This window comes from Schistocerca nitens, chromosome 3 (genome assembly GCF_023898315.1).
Source record: "Schistocerca nitens isolate TAMUIC-IGC-003100 chromosome 3, iqSchNite1.1, whole genome shotgun sequence".
NCBI lineage: Eukaryota > Metazoa > Arthropoda > Insecta > Orthoptera > Acrididae > Schistocerca > Schistocerca nitens.
The window spans coordinates 504,864,431-504,885,445 of NC_064616.1; the positions used below are offsets into that span (position 1 = coordinate 504,864,431).

Genomic DNA, 21,015 nt, shown 5'->3' on the forward strand with positions numbered 1-21,015 from the left:
GACGTTCCGAACGACTTGGCCGATTGGGAATAAGGCATAATATGAGGTCGTCTACCAGCATAATATGATCTTCCCACAAGCAAACAATATTGAAATGTGATTTCCGAATGAGAAACACACAGGCTAACATTCCTTTATATACATAATGTATGTGGCCTTTCTTCTAGTTACTGAGTGCGGTCACACTGAAATATTGATCATTTGCATCTTCAAGAATGTAGGACATTTCATGCTCATTTGACGTTTGTTGCGTGGCTCCTTCATTGTGTCGTAATTTTATTGTCAGCAATGTATATTAAGAACACGTGTGTGTCTGTTACACTTACTTAGTTACACCTGATGTCAGTACACACTGATAAGTCACGACATTATGACCATTGCCCACCGCGATGTTGGGTGCCGCCTGGTGACGTTGCGGGCACGTGACGTGCTATGAAAAGTATGTAAGCGCAGCAGAGACTGATGGACCACCCTAGCGAGCAAGATATGTGCTGCAAATGAGGAAGTCCATTGGCATAAGTGACTTTGTCAAAGGACAGATTGTTATTACGTAAAGCCTTTGAATGAGTATTTCGAAAACGGCGAAGCTTGTCGAATGTTCACGTGATACTGTCGTGAACATCTACAGAAAGAGGTAAAACGACAATGATGCTACCACTAGCAGCTAAATGGTTAGACGTTGACGACTCTTCACAGAACGTGAGGTTCGGAGGCTTGCCTGCTCTGTGAAAGTAGAATATATGGTGATCTGTGGCATCTCTACCGAAAGAGCACAATGCTGGTGCACGCAAAAGTGTTTCGGAGCACACCGTTCATCGTCCATTGTTGAACGTGGAGCTCCGCATCAGACCACCCCAACATGTTCACATGTTGACCCAATGACATCGTCAATTACGATTGCAGTGGGCACGGGTGAAACACGATTTTGCTACACTAGGTCGATGTTCGTCTCCACAAATGCCGTCATCAAGCTGAACGGCTGCTCGAAACGTGCAGTGCGCCGGGGACGCAGGCTGGTGGGAGCAGTGTTATGCTACGGGAGAACGTTCTCCTGCGCTTGCATGGGACCTGTGGTAGTAATCGAAGGCACGCCGAACGCTGCGCAACTGCTGCATACCTTCGTGCTTGATTTCTGCCCTATCATCTTTCAGCAGTCGTGTCTCGGATCAAAAACCGTGCTACAGTGGTTTGAGGAGCATTATAGGGAACTCACGTTGATGCCTCGGAGCCCAAATTTGTCTGATGTAAATCCTATGGAACCCATCGCTATCGGGCGCGATTACCGCCTCACATGCTACATACCTCTACAAACCTACCAAAAAACTGTCGGATCCCTGATACGCAGAATAAGTGATGTATTTCGTTCGAGAATCAGTGATTTATTTCGTTCCGAAGACGGACAAACAAGCTATTAAGCAGGTGGTCATAATGTTTTAGCTCATCAGTGCAGTTGCTGTAAAACATTATATGCCTAGTTTAATATACTGTTTTTTTTTTAGACATAAATTAGTGGAGGCATCTGTATATTGTCGAGAAAACGCAGACGATCGGATCTTGTTTATTAGTCGCCCATGTCGTGTAGTGTCGAATACCTTTCCGAAATCGACAAGGACGAAATATAGGTGTTGATCCATATCTACTATTTGTAAGACAGCGCGTGGGGAAAAATTAAGGTCCCCCCCCCCATGGGGTTTTCCTGAATTTGTGTTAAACATTTGGAAGAAACTTCGCTTTATCCGTGAACATCATAATACTTAAACTTAAAATATGCAGTCTGAGGAACTCTTATCACGCTGCATCTAGGCATTAGTAAATTATTGGCACGCGTGAACTGACTGAAATGAACACCTTCTGATATGTGAGAACACGTTCTCAACCCTTTTGTAAATGCTACCTCGGCAAAAAACGAATAAAATTGTTCGGGCTATGAATGAAGTATTTGTCGTTGTGTATTAGCTCTTGACTGTTTCCAGATTTTGAAATGTATCGTTTCACTATAGGAGATTTCATCAGACCCAGTCGCTCAGTGGCAGTGAACGGGCAGTTAACTACAGACCAGATCTTTCCCTACGCCTGCAGGCCAAATTCCATTTGGACCTGACTGAGAGAAATGTATCCTTTGTTAACAAAGAAGTGTGTGTGTTATAGGGTTTGTGTCGTAAAGACTGCAGAATTTATCTATCCGGTTGAGATAATAGCACAAATGCATGCAGCTTCGTCTACGACGAATAACAAGACGCTAGGGTCCAGTATCACGCAACTTTATGGAAAGCGACGTGCAGTAACGTTTTGAAACAGTGGAACGAACGCATTCAGGCTTGTGTGAAAATAAATTACGTTAGTACAAAAGTTTACAGCAGCAGTCTGCGGGTTATATAATCACTCCTCTATAGAAAGTGTTCAGATGGATCGCAAGATCATAACATAAGAATATAGTTCGATGTCAAAAACAGTTACCCACTAATTAGTTGAGACAATCTATTCTTTCGCAAAGCAATCAGATTCGTTTCCTTTCTAACGAAGTAAAAGAGTTTCTAATGTATTGTACAGAAAAAATGAAATTTTTCATAGCAAAAAATCTTTAATGTTTTAAGACACCTCAGTTTATCGTACAACATGTACTGCACGGTCTGTGAAAACTTTTTGCAAAGACAGAGACAGAGAAGAAATGGCCGACAAAATCTGTTCAACGGTCTCCTCAAGAGGACGAGCACATAGCCGTCCGGCTGGCTGGTGCGATGGGTAGCGGATTATCAGATAACACCCCCGGTCGCCCCGCTTCGCAGCAACTTTGCGATGAAATCTGCTCTCGCACCCGTGACTACATTCTGCCTGTGTGTGTTTCTCGCCCTCACTGCAACTTAAAAGGACTTAAAAGATACGTATAGCTGAAATCTAATTTCCGTTGGCAGATAAATGAACCTGTATAGAGCCGTTTTTCCGACTGCCAACATGCCCTTTATTTTGATTCGTATGTGGAACGCTTGCATTCATGACTATATTTTTAGTGACACCGACTTTTCCAACAATTTCATCGTACTACGTAACCTATTGATCTGATACCAGTGAATGATGGATAAGTGATCATTCTCTGAATTATTCAGTAGATATCATTAAAAATTTCACGCCTTGTCTATTTACTTCTCTTCTCACTGATCAGCTCTAACGAGCTGAATCCTGTGTTCTTAAAATACTTTTAATGGGATTCCATTCCAGTTCGTGCTGTTCACTTACGTTCTTGTTTACGTTTCACTGTTGAGCTGTAATAATTGTTTACTTTAGCCATTCACTCTAATTACTTCCGCGTCTGTTGTCTGTAGATGCGTTTAATATTTTCCCATTCTATTAATTATTACACGATTAAGGTTATTTGTTTAGAAATTGTGGTGTCACTGCCAGACACCACACTTGCTAGGTGGTAGCTTAAATCGGCCGCGGTCCATTAGTACATGTCGGACCCGCGTGTCGCCACTGTGTGATCGCAGACCGAGCGCCACCACACGGCAGGTCTCGAGAGACGTACGAGAACTCGCCCCAGTTGTACGACGACGTTGCTAGCGACTATACGGACGAAGCCATTTCTCTCATTTGCCGAGAGACAGTTAGAATAGCCTTCAGCTAAGTTAATGGCTACGACTTAGCAAGGCGCCATTAGCCTTAAATAGCTTGTATATAAAGAGTCACTTGTATCGCCACAATCTCCAGATGTCTCATCAAGAACGATGTATACAAGGATGTATTAAAAGTTAAGTATATTCCAAAGATATGTATTTTCTTTATCACATTCATTAAGTCTCCTGTTTCAGACCTCACTCCATCCTTCGTGAGTTAGCGCGTGCATCTTGGCCGCCTCTTTCAATTAGTGTGCGTAGTGTTGGCAAGTCTGCCGACACTACAGAAATAACTTTCTTTTCCGTCATTTTAGATATTTCCCTAAATATACCTTACTTCTGGTTCGGTATTTAGCAATGAGAATTACGTTCCAACTTAATTTCTCCTCTTTCTTTGTTGCTTCCTACATTCAGAAATTCTGCCACTGCTCCAGATTTCTTCTTTACTAACCGATTAACTTTATAAGCTTTACTACTGTATTATTAAAAGAATTTATCTCTATTTTTTATTTCTGCAATCGCTGCTATTGCCGATTTCATTCACCACAATTATTGGAATATTTGTTAGGTTTACCTGCTGTAACTCCTTGTGTAAAAACGCTCAAAGTACACCATGTGATCAAAAATATGCGTCCACCCTTCGCCTTTATAACGGACTCCACTGTGCACAGGACACTTTCAATCAGGTGTCTGAATGTCTGTGGAGGATTGGTAGCCCATCCTTCCTCAAGAACCGAAACTAGAATAGGTGGTGATGTTGGATGCTAGGATCTGGAGCGAAATAGAAGTTTTAAATCTTCCCAAAGGTCTTCTGTTGCATTCAGGTCGTGACTCTGGGCAGGCCAGTCCATTTCCGGAACGTTATTGGCCACGAACAATTTCCTTACAGATGCTCCTTTATAGCAGGGTGCATTGTCATGCTGATGCGAAGTAATCGTCTCCGAACTGTCTCTTTATTGTATGCAGTACACATTGCTGTAATTGTTTTCATATCCTTCTGCCTTTAGCGTTTTGTCAAGTACAATAAGGAGAACACACCGTAACCATGAAAAACATCCCTCTTGAAGTACCACAAATTCCTCTCTTCTTCGCTGTTGGCATTACATATGATGGTAGGTAATGTTCTCCAGGTATTCACCAAACCCAAACCCATCCATCTGACAGCCAGAAGGTATAAGTAGGGGGACAAGGCCGTCATCAGGGCAGTTTTTTAGTGCGGGTTGCCTACACTCAGAGGCAGGTAAGCATTCAGAGGCAAACCTAGAGACCCCATGGGGATTATCCACCCTTTTGATTGACAGGTTATGACCCCCTGGTGATAATCCACCCATCTGAGTGACATGTTCTTAATCTATTGTTCCCCTAACCGTCCCTCTCCTCCACCTCCTCACAACCCCTCAGAAAACCCCCAACCAAAAATGGTTCAAATGGCTCTGAGCACTATGCGACTTAACTTCTGAGGTCGTCAGTCCTCTAGAACTTAGAACTACTTAAACCTAACTAACCTAAGGACATCACACACATCCATGCCCGAGGCAGGATTCCAACCTGCAACTGTAGCGGCCGCTCGGTTACAGACTGTAGCGCCTAGAACCGCACGGCCACTCCGGCTGGCAACCCCCAACCCTCCCACCCTGCCCCTCACTGATACAACCACACTTTTGATATCAGTTTGATGGACTAATTAATTAAACCGATCAGTTAAGTAAATACACCCTCTGCCAAACCCCCAGCCCTCCCCCTGCGCTCCCCTTCCCGGAAATTGTCGGGAAATAGACTCAGTTGATCGGTCATTTGGAGGGAACTCGATTGCAGTTTATGGAACATTTTTTAAACAATTTAGACAATGTGTGGAATATTGTTTATTTATTTATTTCTGGTAGTATTGGAATATAGTTTATTTATTTATACTGTGTGTGGAATATTGTTTGTTTAAACAATTTACATGATACAAAGTAGTGTTTGGAATATAGTTTATTTATTTAATTAATGATTTTGTTAGAATATTAGTTGCAGTGTATGGAATACTGTTTACATAAATGACTTACATAATACAAGATGATCTATGGAATATAGTTTGTTTAAAGAATTTACTAGAAAATCGATCGTAGCAAGGAATATTTGAACAATTGCAACGCTTATTTGTTTGGATCGCACGTGGAAACGCTGAGTTCATATCTGTTGCCAGAGTCAGGGGTGTTAAGGCTCTTATTATTTATTTTCCTCACTTTTCGAAGCACACTGGTGTCTAAGCACAGACGGGGAAATCGGAACGATTACATATCTAAACGTACATGACATATATCGACACCCACCGTCACTTTCTGCAGACGGACAAATTACTACATCTCAGTGGCAAACTATTTTGTACAGATCGAGAGACATATAGCAGTCATATTGCACTGACAGTTAAACCCTGCAGAAGTGGTCTACAGATCATGAATGGAATGAACTGCGGTATACTAGCCACCGTTGTGGGTCTCCCGTGTGTGTCTCTATCGTCAAGGCACCACAACGATGGTCAAAAGCACCAAATGTCCTAATTACAGATCACGTTACTAAATACCACCGACCACGCACCACATATCGGCCTCCTCTGATCTCATGGCCCCCAAACAAAGCATAAATTGGGGGCATTCCGTTGGTTGGGAAATTCCAGACTTGCTTCCTCCAGAGATCGTTCCTTGATTGTCTGTATGAACCAAAGTCCCGAAACAATCGGATGGAGGTTTGCTTCTCTCCTCAGAATACAGTATTCCTATCGGATAATGCTGGAGGCAAAGGGAGCGCTGATACAATTTCGACATCAAAAATAGAGTGAAATAATCCCTTTACACTACCCTTTCAGATTAATTCATTAACAATTTACAGCTGTCAAAGACATCGCTTCAAACACTCGCCTCCATCTTTCAATGATCCTTCTTCGTAATAAAACACATTTACAGCATTTGAGTATCACACACAAACAATACGCAAACAAATTAGTGAAATTTCCATCACAAATAGATCGTAGCACGAATTATAATATATCTGAGGTCTTGTACATACCAGCGTCTGAGAGCACGAACACCCTCCTGCACCACAACTTTTCACTAAACATATCTGGTGAGAAAAAAAAATCCTACCGATCACACAAACTAGCGATCGCGAGGCACGCGCCATTCGATGTCTACAGCATAGCAATGGTGTACACCGGCCGGGAGAGACCCTTACCTGAACGCATGCTTGCATGCAGTATAACTATTGAAAACGCGATGGGTTTTAGAAAAGTCTTGTATTGGTTCTCTCCGCTACACTCAGAAGGAGAGAGGAAGGTTCTACTGCGTGATAGAACAGAGACAATAGCAAATACCACCGCCAGACAGAGTCCAGAGCGATGTATTGAGAACCACTAAACACGACATACTTAAACCGTGATCCAATCAGTAGTAATAATCTGTTCATGGCTGAATGTCTGAGGTCGATATTAATCGGGAATCTGACGTCGAGATTGGGTTTTTAAAGTACTATATAATCCGGAAGCTGCTTCTCTCAGCCGCGCGGGGTAGCCGTGCGGCCTGATTCGCCTTACAATGGTTCACGCCGCTCCCCCCGTAGTGGGAAAGAGTCCTCCCTCGGGCATAGGTGTGCGTATTGCCCTTAGAGTAAGTTAAAGTTAGATTAAGTAGTGTGTAAGCCTATGGACCGATGACCTCAGCAGTTTGGTCCCACAGGAATTTACCAAAAATTTCCAAAATTGCTTCTCTCAGCCGGCCGGTGTGGCCGTGCGGTTTAGACGCTTCAGTCTGGAACCGCGTGACCACTATGGTCGCAGGTTCGAATCCTGCCTCGGGCATGGATGTGTGTGATGTCCTTAGGTTAGTTAGGTTTAATTAGTTTTAAGTTCTAGGCGACTGATGACCTCAGAAGTTAAGTCGCATAGTGTTCAGAACCATTTGAACCATTTTTTTGCTTCTCTCAGCTATATTAGTACACGTAAAAGGCTGCATGATAAGAAGAGACAACAGCAAAAATCAATGGAAGACAGTGTCTACTGCAATGTATTGAGAAGCACTAAACACGACACACTGAAACGACGATCCAGTCCGTAGTAGTAATTTGTCATGGCTAGAGGTCAGAGATCACTATCAATCCGGTATCTGACGTCGCTATGGGGTTTTTAAAGCACTATAGAATTCCTAAATTGGTTCACTTCCCAACATTCGGAAAGAGAGAGGAATGTTCTACTGCGTGGTAGGATAGAGATATCAGCAAATACCACTGTAAGGCAGAGTCCACTACGATATATTGAGAAGTACTAAACATGACACACTTAACTCACGATCCAGTCCGTAGCAAGAAGCGGTTAGGAATAGATGTCGGAGACACCTGGAAACAGTCGCACATCCCATGTACCCACCTTCTGGACATCCACAAGGGGGCGCCCCTCTTCCCCAAATACACCGCCAGCGACGAGTAAAGGGGTCAGTGAAAATTACTGGCGCGGCCGTAGTCGCAGTCGTGGACGCGCTTGTTTGCCAGGGTGCACCACCCCCAGCCATGGAGGGCATTTGGGGATGACTGGAGCGGTAGGAAATACTGATGTTATCAGTACATCCAGCATAAATGTCCATCATTTTGACTCTTCTTTCACGTAACACACACTCGTCCGCTTCTGTCGCCCTCATCCAGCACACTGGTCACTTTGCCAGCCCTCGCGGCCGTGGCCAAAATCAGAAAGGTAGGTGCATCCTTTGTACACGTAAAAGGCTGGGCTAATCCGTTTTTTTCCGGTTCCCGACTCCTCGTGACCGCCCTTGCAGGTAGCCACGGTGCAATGCGAAACAAGCAGCTGCAGCTTGGACGTACATAGCTGTTCTCAACAATTTTAACCCGACATAGACCACCCAGTTTAAAAACAAATTTGTTTACTAAATCCGAGGCAGCGTTGTTGTTGGCCATATACCTCAGATTTATAACGCGAAATGTACATTCCTCCCCTTTATACGATTTATTTTCGAAGATAGATGAAATCGGACAATACTTGCACTTCCATGTCGCTTAGGTATCGTTACTTGTGAAATCATGTACAGCACTATGGCAAAGGCAATGTATTCACTGTGTATTCCTTCATCAAATAAATAAGTATTTTTTCTTATCTGCCACGTCCTGCATCACAGGACTAGGATATTAAACTCAATTTTGGCTCATGACGGATTGTTACGATCTACCACTGTCACAGGACGCTCCCTCAATATAGAACTCTCACTTAAGGCAACCAATTGTCTCACCAATTACAAAGTCTTTTAAGGTAATAGCGCAGAGAAATTGTAAAAGTAAGTTTTAAACTATGTATCACTTTATAAATTCGACAACACAGCTGATTTTATTACGATGGTTCTCTCTTCCTGTATAGGTGGACGATTGAAATATCATTAAAAGATGTCGCCGCAACGAAGAAAACATGAAGTGAAGAACCATATCCATGGTGCCCTAGCCATCGCTTATGCCTGTCAGGTGACATGTCACTGAAATCAAATTGATAGGCTAATTAATATAATTGACCATGAGAGTCACTTTGAGTGGCGAGTAATTTTTCTTTCCCAGTAGTCAGATTCAGATTACACTGACCAGGTAGTTCAAACGGGAATCCCTGGAGGGAAGACGATGATCTTTTCGAGGAACGCTATTGAGAACTGATATTTGAAACTGACCACAGAAGGATTTTACCGCCAGCAACATACATTACATGTCAGAAACACACCGTAAAAAGTCCGCCCCCGGTAGCGGAGTGGTCTGTGAGACAAAATGTTAATCCTAAGGGCCCGTATTCGATTCCCGGCTGGGTCGGAGATTTTCTCCGCTCAGGGACTTGGTTGTGTGTTCTCCTAATCATCATCATTTCATCCTCATCGACGAGCAAGTCGCCGAAGTGGCGTCAAATCAAAATACCTGCACCCGAAGAACGGTCTATCTGACGGGAGGCCCTAGTCGCACGACAGTTACATTAATTTATCGTAAAAACAAGATACGATCACAACGACTATGTTAACGTCAATAAGCATAAAAAGCGGTCTTGGTCCTACAGGTACACGAGAGTCGCTGGTACTGTTACACTTTCTGGTAGAAATGCTGTATGCGATTAGGAATCAAGTGTTTCAATTCAGCCACATACATGATTTCGTTCCTCTGGATATGTCTTTTAATGATTACAGCCACTAGTGAATTATATTCGTGGCACTCTCATATTTCGAAAAGAGTCACCTATTCCGAACGTATCTGCTACAAAAAACTCCAGCGTGGCTTTAGACGATTCCTACGCATCTTGTCCTCAGTCTCTGCCCCGCTATCCCTGCAGCTTTGCGCATCTTATCTTTCCCATTTAAGTCGGAACAGAACAGACGTCGGAGAGCGCTATATCCACCACATTCTGCAACTCTTGTAGAAACAGAGTGAGCTGTCTTAATGCAACAGGACAGTGTTCTGAACAGTCGGTGGAAATGGGAACATGTTGCCATAGTTCCGCCAACCATGTGCGATATGTGTCATCATATGAAGCCTGCTCGTACAACATTAGGTAGTATAAAAGACAGTACGGGGCCTGAGAGAAGGGGGAGGATTTTGCTATTGCATTGCAGTGTGCCCGCAAGCTACATACAGGTACTGCATTCCAGCGAGATCGGGGTCTCTCAGGGTGCACCCAGTCTGTCTCCCAAACATTCTATCTATTATGCACCACCAAACAGAGAATAAAAAGCTACGAATTGTAAAAAACTCTGAACTGTAAAACTCCGGTAACTTCATCTGACAGAGAATTCGATATATATAGCGAAAACAAATACCTTCTACATGCCATCACCGAATATATGAGGTTATCCTGCTAAATATACAGTTATTGGCCCATTGGTGCAAGTGGCCAATGATTGAAGTCAATAGCAAGGACCAATGTAAAGTTTCATCGCCTGTACAGTAGAAGGACCATATCCCAGAGACTATCAGTCGCAAGAAAGGGTCCCTGTTTTGTTGTTTGATACATTGTTTTTTTCTTCTCTAGCACACGTTGTACACTGCCATACATTTTGTTTTTCCCGCCACGACTTCGAGTACTGTGTCAGATTCTGAACAGACATTAACACGTTTTGATCCATTACCTCCCACAGAAAATTAGACATCACACGATGTGAATCATGTTGCTGCTACTCCCACAAAAAGACACTGGATTATTGTAAATAAAAGACAGTCACAAAATATAGAAAGAGCTATGCAGTGCTGTGAGCCATTTCCAAACAGCTGACCGAAGGTGACTGATGGCCTCTACAATTACAATCATCATTCACATTGACGGAATAGCTGATACCCTGAGGTTCCATTTCAACTTATTCCTAGTACTCCAGTCACGTACGCAATCACTGCTTTGGTGCTAGCCATCTCTGGAAGGTGTTGCCCCTCGACCAAGACTATTTCTCCAACTCAAACAAGCGATTTCAATGAATCATAATGTGATAATCAACAGCGTACCAGTGAATGGGTGGGATGGGAAAGACAGGGTCGATTTATTGTAATAATAAGCATCACAGTTGATAGTGCAATCAATTTTAGCAATTTTACCGTAATTTCAACACCAACTAATGACACGGCAACATGCTTCCCAATACCTCTACCATCGCCAAACCGCCCCTCTGAAGCTTAGCTAGTACCATTGTGAATGTAGATAGATGACTATGCAGTATGTCCATTTATTGCTAATTCTCCAACATATACATCAAAGTATACCAGATGGCGATCTTGGAGCATAGGAAGTAATTTACGATCTTTCTACATGCGGATGGGAGCCCCAGGGCCTTCTCGCATTCTAAGGATAAAGTTAGAAACTGAAATATATCTTCGCATTGTCTTTGACCAAACCTCCCTGCAGCACTGTCACCGATTTAATCTCCAGCTGGCCAGAAATAGACCACATCTCATGAAGGAATATACCGAGCCGAGTCCGCAACTGCTATTCCTCACCATCTTACTCACAGTATCCATCCAAGACCACAGGACTTCTCCAGATGCGTGCATGTGGAGGAGGTTAGCACCCCTTATTTGTGTATGGGAGTATATATGATATAATAGCAGACAGTTAAGAAGAATAAGAAACTGGTGGTTTTTACTCATGACGGAGCTCCTTGCAGTGCGTTTGCTCTGGTTCAAATCGTTCAAATGGCTCTGAGCACTATGGGTTTTAACATATGTGGTCATCAGTCCCCTAGAACTTAGAACTACTTAAACCTAACTAACCTAAGGACATCACACACATCCGTGCCCGAAGCGGGATTCGAACCTGCGACCGTAGCGGTCACGCGGCTCCAGACTGAAGCGCCTAGAACCGCACGGCCACTTCTCCAGATGCGTGCATGTGGAGGAGGTTAGCACCCCTTATTTGTGTATGGGAGTATATATGATATAATAGCAGACAGTTAAGAAGAATAAGAAACTGGCGCGTTTGCTCTGTTTTCTGTATGTCTGTCTCTAGGCATGTGTAATGGATGGCTCCTATGACCAAGTCTTCCTGCTGGCAGATCCAACTTCGAACATAGGACACAGCTCTGTATGTAACGCGTGGCTGGTGCACCTTCGGGCCCTATCCCAGATATGACGTGTTGTGAATCCGCCTCTGAACATCGCTCTTGAAATAATATGAGGCAGATCCACCTTAAAACCCTATCCCAGATGTGGAATATTATGGATCTCCATTAAGATATAACATCGCTACGGATATAACGCGTGGCGGATCCGCACTCGAATGCTTCCTCGGGACTACTCTGAGTCATGGAAACCATCCGCGACACATCCACAAAGACAGGCATGCAGAAAACAGAGCAAACACACTGCAACTGTAGAATATATGGCTGGGCGTGACTGGATGCATTTGCGTACAGTGCAATACTATACCGCCTGGCCTGAAAAATTGTACATTTCCGCTAGCTGTTGGCAAAAATGGTTCAAATGGCTCTGAGCCCTATGGGACTTAACATCTTAGGTCATCAGTCCCCTAGAACTTAAAACTACTTAAACCTAACTAACCTAAGGACATCACACACATCCATGCCCGAGGCAGGATTCGAACCTGCGACCGTAGCAGTCCCGCGGTTCCGGACTGCAGCGCCTAGAACCGCACGGCCACCGTAGCCGGCAGCTGTTGGCAGCTGTAAAACATTTACAAGCTATTTTAGAATACGGAACGAGAAATAATGTCATGATCAGTTGGGTAGAAGTGACATAAAATCGATAAAATTAGGGAAAAGATGGAAAATACTTATAAATTGAGGGAAAATGCGCCAAAATGCGGGGAAATTTATGGAGTACTTGCATGTCTTCTGGTTGGTGCGGAAGAATTCTTGTACATGGGAACGAGTATGCGACAGCAAGAGGAATACGAGAAAAAAAATGGTTCAAATGGCTCTGACCACTATGGGACTTTACATCTATGGTCATCAGTCCCCTAGAACTTAGAACTACTTAAACCTAACTAACCTAAGTACATCACACACATCCATGCCCGAGGCAGGATTCGAACCTGCGACAGTAGCAGTCACGCGGTTCCGGACTGAAGCGCCTAGAACCGCACGGCCACCGCGGCCGGCGAATACGAGAAAACGTTGATACGGAAGCGCCGGGCACCAGGAAAACAATTCATTTTTTCGTGGACAGCGTTAAGATGGCTGGGACAGTCTGTTTAACGTAGTATGTGTCTTTAGCTAAAGACCTTTGTGTGACTCCAATATACAACTACAGAATGGACCGCGTGTTTGACATTCTGCAGGACTGATTACGTGTTTCAGGCACTAACACACAGTATTACAATGTGCTTCTCTGTACTCTCCGCCAGTCACAACCTTGCGGCGTCAGCTAACAAACAGCTGCTGCAGTGCAACATTCTACTGTATGTCTATTAAGGTAATAGCGATAACATCGAGTGGCCTGCTATCTTTGATGCTTTCCTCGAATAAAGAGAACCATCTGCCTGTAAAATTACTTGCATCTGTCTTCAAGGATGACTGAAAGTGAATGGAGTGATCGGTTGAGTTGCAACAAGGTATGACTGAATGGTATGAGACTGATGATGCATTCTAGAGAGATAGGGAGATTTTGCTTTAGATCATTTAAACATTTTTTCACGTCGTTCTGTTGGGGTGCATCAGTTTCGTGACGTAACCTGCATTCGACACGTATAAAACTGCGTGTTCTGTGTGAGACTTACAGCAGTGTATACTTGCGATCGTTAACAGCAAACCTCTCAGTCATTAGAGGATTTCGATCTGCTGTGTGATGATGATAAACCATGTCCATCGTCCCCTCCCACCAGAGGTTCGAGTCCTCCATCAGGCACGGGTATGTGTGTTTGTCTTAGCATAAGTTAGTTTAAGTTACTTTAAGTAGTGTGTAAATCTACGGACCGATGACCTCAGCAATTTGGTCCCTTAATAATTCACACACAATTGATTTGATAGCCATGTCCATCCCGTTTCGGCGATGTAGTACATTCTCCTGCCGCATCTTGAGCGTAAAATCGAGCCTTCAGTTTCATAACAACGGTCATTCTAAGTTAGCGACAGGTGCTTGTGAGGTACTGAAATCCTCGTGTATACATCTGGTTGACAGATGTCCTGTTTACAGAGTTAGTGGTGGCATGATGTGCTACTTCATATGTCAAACACCGCCGCTATCTACTTGACACTTTCCTTGTAAGAGGCATTCTCCGTTCCTAACGATCATTTTATATAGGACTGATGCGAGCATAATATAACTTCTGAACTGTGATCGGATGTGAACAGTGGGCGCTATACACCTTTGGAAAGCTATATTGTGCATGTATAACACAGAATCGTTGTTTTAAGGAAGTAGTTCTTTCATTTTACAGTTTGTCACCATAGTTTATGGCAGAGATACCTGCCAGGAGACTGTGTTATGCGCTGGGAATATATTTGTTACATTATAATATTGGCAGCTTTGCATTCCACATGACTAAAAGGTCGGAAACTGCACCGCTCTAGCATTATAGCCTGTTTGAAATGCAGAACATTGTAGCCTTAGGAGTGCATGTATTGACGTTGTCTCTTACCAGTACCTTCTTGGTGTTGATGCCAGACACTACAGCAATACCCTATAATTAATAGCGCAGTTGACGCAGTTGATTACCACATATTGATTAACTGAAATCGCTTGTTTGAGATGGAGAAAGAGTCTTGATCGAGGGACAAAACCTTCCAGGGATGGCTAGCACTGAAACAGTGATCGAATATATTACTGGATTATGAGAAACCAATTGAACTGGAACACCGAGGCATCAGCTATTCCGTCACGTCAAATGATGATTTGTAGAGGCCATTAAATCACCTTTGGACAGCTGTGTGGAAATGCTCCACAACGCCACAAAACTCTTCTAGTTTCCATCTGTTTGTTATTTAAAATCATCTTCTGTCTGTGTTGTTGGAGCACCAGCAACATGGTTCACACTGTGTGATGTCTAATTTTCTGTGAGAGGCAATGGATCAAAACATGTTAATGTCAGTTTAGAACTTGACACAGACCTGAAAGTCGTGGCGGAAAAAACAAAAAGTAAAATGTGTCTAACAACAAAACAAGGACCCTCACTTCCGACTGCTAATCTGTGGGATATGGTCTTCCGATAGTACAGCCTATGAAACTTTACATTCGTCTGTGCAAGCGACTTCGATCACTGGCCACCTGCTTCAATGGATCAATACCTGTATCTTTAATAGGATCAGTATACATGCTCAATGCCAGCAAATAAACGGTATTTGTTTTCGAGATATATATAAAAATATGGTTCAAATGGCTCTGAGCACTATGGAAGTTAACATCAACATAAGAGATATATAAATCAGGAGTAATAGTCGCTCACATTGTCTGAAAATAGTCTGACAATGCCCGGCTAGTTTTTCGACTTCACACCTGTACACTATATGTTCGTATCACTTCGTCTCCTTGCATGTTATGCTGTATAACAGACAGTAAAGGAGTGCAGTTCAGCATAACGATAAGGTTAGGGGTCACACGAAATGTGTCACCGTGTGTACATCCAATTCATTATGAACATGAAGTGATGTGGGCTTCTGATGGCTGTAGGTGGTATTAGGATGTGGAACGTATTTGGGAGACATTGTGTGGAAAAGAATTTGAGATGTCTGTGTGAGACGGAACTGATAGTTGGGTACTGGGTTTTAAGAGATGACTACTATGCCAAATGGGCAAGGAAAGGCTGAGTTGAAGTGTTCATTTGGGATGGAGTGGAATGGGTAAAATCGGTTATAACTGTAAGAAATATTTTACTTCAGAAGGGAGAGTAAGCTGATTGAAATTCCATGGGAAAGTAATATGTTAATAGAGGTGCAACAGCACACCACAATTCTGTGTGCTGAGGGAGACTATAAGGTGTTGGGACTCACGTTTACGGGAGATATAGATGAGGTGAAGGAGTTGTAGGTTTTTGAGGAGGCATGAGAACTTACGGGGCTGGGACAGGTTACGAAATGGGAAAGAAAGTCGTATACGGAAAGCTAGAGGTAGTGTATGTCGTTCCAGAGTTGCGAGGGAGCAATGAAGCGTGGAAATTCTCCCGACGTTTGTGCTGGCAGTTATATCCGCTCCTCAGCTGAAAGACGCGGAGAACCAGTATGTTTCTTTCATGTCTCACTTCCAGTTGTGCCTATGTCATCTGTGTTCGGAGGATGCAAGGAAATTTAAAGAACTAATAGTTTGGGTCACGTGTTTGCAGATGGTTCCGCAGCCACGGAGGGTCGAGCTCGCCAGTGGCGCTGGGAGAGCGAATCCGACAAGTGGGCGGCAGCCTCTTCCTACGCAGCGCACACATCGAGGACTCCGGCCGCTACATGTGCGTAGTCAACAACTCCGTGGGCGCTGAGCGCGCCTCCACTTCGCTGCTCGTCACCAGTACGTATCTGCTTTCCCTACGTGCTTGCTAAGTGTTCATGTCACCATATTGCTTCGCTGCTGCGAAATATCGCAACACCTTGTTTTTCCAATATTTTTGTTGCAATAGTGTCCAGGTGATGATGAATTTCTCGAATGATATAAATTTTCTGCACTGGCTGTTACTGTTTGTAATGAACCATCCTTTTCTTTCATGTTGTTGACTACTATGTAGCTTCGGCTGTGTAGCCATTCTCAAGCGCAGAGTATAACCGCCGGCCGAAGTGGCCGTGCGGTTAAAGGCGCTGCAGTCTGGAACCGCAAGACCGCTACGGTCGCGGGTTCGAATCCTGCCTCGGGCATGGATGTTTGTGATGTCCTTAGGTTAGTTAGGTTTAACTAGTTCTAAGTTCTAGGGGACTAATGACCTCAGCAGTTGAGTCCCATAGTGCTCAGAGCCATTTGAACCATTTAGAGTATAACCAAGTAAACACACGTACTAGAAGCAGAGAGTGGTAGGCTGGACTTGAGAAATACAGGTATAGTACCATGTGTTACAGAAACAATAATTACGTAGCATAGTCAAAAATGTGAGGGAGCTCTGAATTACGAAGTTGTATGAAGCTATGTTGTTCAGCACTCACTCACTCTTGCGACTATTGTGAGCAAGTCTTATTTTCGTAACACCTGGGGTTATGCTTATAATTCTATACACTTGCAACCGCGCTCTGATTCTGAATTGTGTGACATACAGTAGTAGTAGTGAGCAATATGAAATATAGGATGATTTAATCCTAACAATAACATAAAATGCAGCGAACTGATATCCAGGAAGCTTTTTATTCCTTAATTGAGGCTTTAATATTGTATGGCTTTACAGAACATGCAAATACAGGGTAGTCCATTGATAATGACCGGGCCAAATATCTCACGAAATAAGCGTCAAACGAAAAAACTACAAAGAACGAAACTTGTCTAGCTTGTAGGGGGAAACCAGATGGCGCTATGGTTGGCGCCGCTAGATGGCGCTGCCATAGGTCAAACGGATATCAACTGCGTTTTTTTAAATAGGAACCCCCAATTTTTATTACATATTCGTGTAGTACATAAAGAAATATGAATGTTTTAGTTGGACCACTTTTTTCGCTTTATGATAGATGGTACTGCAATAGTCACAAACATATGGCTCACAATTTTCGACGAACAGCTGGTAACAGGTAGGTTTTTCAAATTAAAATACAGAATCATGAAGAAGAGTTTAGACAACGAGTTCAACAATTGAATGCAAAAGCTATAATTGATTTTGCACTTGACTGGAGTCATACACGAAATTGGCATTCATTTGTGGGAAAGTACGGCCTGAAGCTGAAGACAGCTGTTGAACAACGTATCGGAAAAACTTTGTACCCGAAACAACCGAATGCCGAAAAAACTGGTATGTAAATGTAATTTTTGTTGTTTATGATAATTTTTTGGTTACATTTTTTAATTGTAACGTTTCTCGCCTTCAGATTTATGAAATTCCACCGTGGGAACGGTCTAATTGGGAGTTTATGCATGAAGGCCAGAAACAGTATGCCTATGAACAATGGCTAATGTCTCGTGTTCGCCGTGGTTTGCCTATAGATCACGACCGCCCATCAACATCTGGTTCAGCCACTGGAACAAGTTCTGTAGACGAACATCACGTCGACGACGAAGTATCAGATAGCGAAGAAGACGAAGACGAAGAAGGACCAGAAGAAACACAACAACATTCTGAACCACAACGTTTAGTACCATATTCTGACAGTGACGAAGGTATGAGTTCGCCAATGCAGGTAGATTCAGGTAAACGACAGGCTGCAGCAGGTCAATCTGGTGGATCTAAGGAAAAAAAAAAGCGTTAACAGGCACTGCAGCACCATCTGCTAACGTAGTGGGTGATTCACCTAATACTCGTGTTGATCCATTACCTGCTCCTTCTATATTAGATACCGGTAATATTACAAGATATCGCAAAGTTCATAGATTTTTCACATATGGTTTAGCATATAAAGTGATTGAACATGAAAAAGCAGTATGTATGATTACTCCTTTAGCAGAAAGTCCCGTTGATCGGGCATTTTTGTATATGACGCCTTCTGAATTCGATTTATTACCTGATGGTAGTAGAATTGTTCATTGTTCTGTTAAAGTAATTGCACGTAATCCTAGAATTGCTTTTCCGACTAATTCAAGTGATACAGAACTTGCAACATTAAATCAAAATAAGAATATGATTACAAGTGTAGGTATTAATTTGAAAATACCTGGTATTAATGTAAAGCCTACAGCATTTACTGCAAATGCACCTATGGAAACAACTGCCATAGATCATAAACGACAGTTTGATTCCATTTGGAAGTCATGGTATGGTTATAGAAATGATGAAACAGACTTTCTTACTAAAGTGCCTGCACATCAATTTCGACAACCAGTTAATTTGAAATATTATTATGCGTGTGTTTCTAGCTCAAAAGATAAGGGTTTACATAATTGGGGTTGGAAATGTATACAGTCTTGTGTTTCTGAAGTAGATGCCGATGCACGAACAGGAGGTGTTATTGTTGACTATACGTATACACAACATTAGGTTTTCTGGAAATTCCAAAAGTAGCTAATGTTGATATTTTTCCTATTACAACTACTGCTCAAAATGTAATTCAAAGGTATAATATTAATGCTGATAAGCACTGTAATCCTTTTATGTCATGTGATAGTTTTTCTTTAACTCCTTTTGAACCAGCAAGAATGGAAGAACAATTAGTGGGAGCTGTTACTCCCGTCACAAATGCAGAAGTATCAGGATATAATAATTTAATAGAAAAAGCTGATATTGCTTCTGCGGGATATAATATCAGACTTCACGATACAAATGTTCAACCGAGCCTACATGTAGGCATTAATCCTACATATGCTTTAAGCACAAGCAGTTTAAATAGTGATGTTACAAAATATACTGATACTCAAATGTTGTTTGAAGTTATTGCAGAATGTTCAGTTTATGCAGATGGTCTAGAGACACATTACCCTAGAGCAACTGTATCAAATGTTCAAATGTCTGATATGAATTATATGTCTAATGTAAAAAGGAATGAGGAATCATCTGTTTATAAGGGTCAATACGAAATTAAACAAGTGTAATTTGAAATGTAACAATTATACTTTATTTGTATTTGTTGTAATAATTCACAATAAAATATACATTGTACAGATTCTTGTCTTTTATTTAATAATCAATATTATACATTTGAAGTAATTGAAAGAAAGCCAGAGGATACGGCTTTTTACAAGCATTTTTTAATTCATCAAACTTTCTGCACCTAATTGTACGTACACAAATATCTTTAAAATCTGGGTGAGAACAAATAACTGGTTCTGAATTTGAAATTAACAATAACGGAGTACGTCTTAATATAGCGTCTCCTTTGTACTTCACTCTAATATTACAAGCAATTCCTTCACATACTTTTTTGAAATCCTCAATTGCACCCGCCTCTAAAGAAATTTCATTACCAACAATGACACGTCTATTAACAGCATCTTGCTATGCAAACTGATTTGTTTTATTATTACAACGTCCAATGTGGCCAACATTTAAACCAAGTGAAATTATACAATCAAAAAACCAATTTTTGCCACTATTTGGTGGACCAACAATACATAATGTGTTTAACTTTTTATTTGGTACATATACATTTCTACCTTCAAATTCTTGCCATTGATACAATCCTTTTTTATTAATCCAAGATACAAGATTTGTTAAAAATTTTGTAGCCTCGTCAGTATCATCCTCACATTGAAACATTAAAATTTTATTTAGCCAAAAAAGTGAATCTTGTAGAGTATAATAATATTCCTAAACATTTGTTGAATGAGAATAAAAAATATTATCTTCAGAACCAGAACACAATAAATTTTCTATACCATGTAAATCCAATTCATTTATTGTTTTTTTATACAATTCTAAGCCCATATCGAAAAATCGTTTGAATTTAGGGTCAATCAAATTAATAAAATATGGATGAGCAGATGGTATTACATTGACTATATTTTCCGGAGGGATACAATTATAACTTAATAAAAGGGATAGTACCTTTTTCGCTGTTTTTTCAGCATTGCACCCTTTGCCTGTAACGATTGGCTGGCGCTTGCTATGAGGCCATTTACATGCTGCATCACTGGCGACTTCGCTTCCACATTGAGTAACATTTCCAGTGTCTTGCCCCTCCAATACTGTGAGGGATTGCTCGATGAAACTGCTCCATTGTATAATTTCAAGCTCACCAGGCAATCGCTTATGGGTTCCACCAAGCCAAACTTGTCCCCTACTTGCCCGTTTTTGCAAGTAGAAATATAAAAGAACATTGAGCCAGTCGATGTCTGACATGGCTGCGATTGCTCTAGTGCGTCTTGTTGTTTTCTTAATTCGACTGGCAATAAATCCGTCAGTTCGAAATTTACAGCG

General features: G+C 42.1%; 1 protein-coding gene across 1 annotated transcript in view; it reads left to right on the plus strand.

The window, feature by feature from the left end:
* Positions 1 to 21,015, plus strand: part of LOC126249301 (Down syndrome cell adhesion molecule-like protein Dscam2) — a 1,152,658-nt gene that overhangs the window by 1,008,489 nt on the left and 123,154 nt on the right. The window contains exon 6 of the mRNA XM_049950955.1: positions 16,372 to 16,547. Coding sequence (XP_049806912.1) covers positions 16,372 to 16,547 — 176 coding nt within the window. The remainder of the gene's footprint in view (positions 1 to 16,371; positions 16,548 to 21,015) is intronic.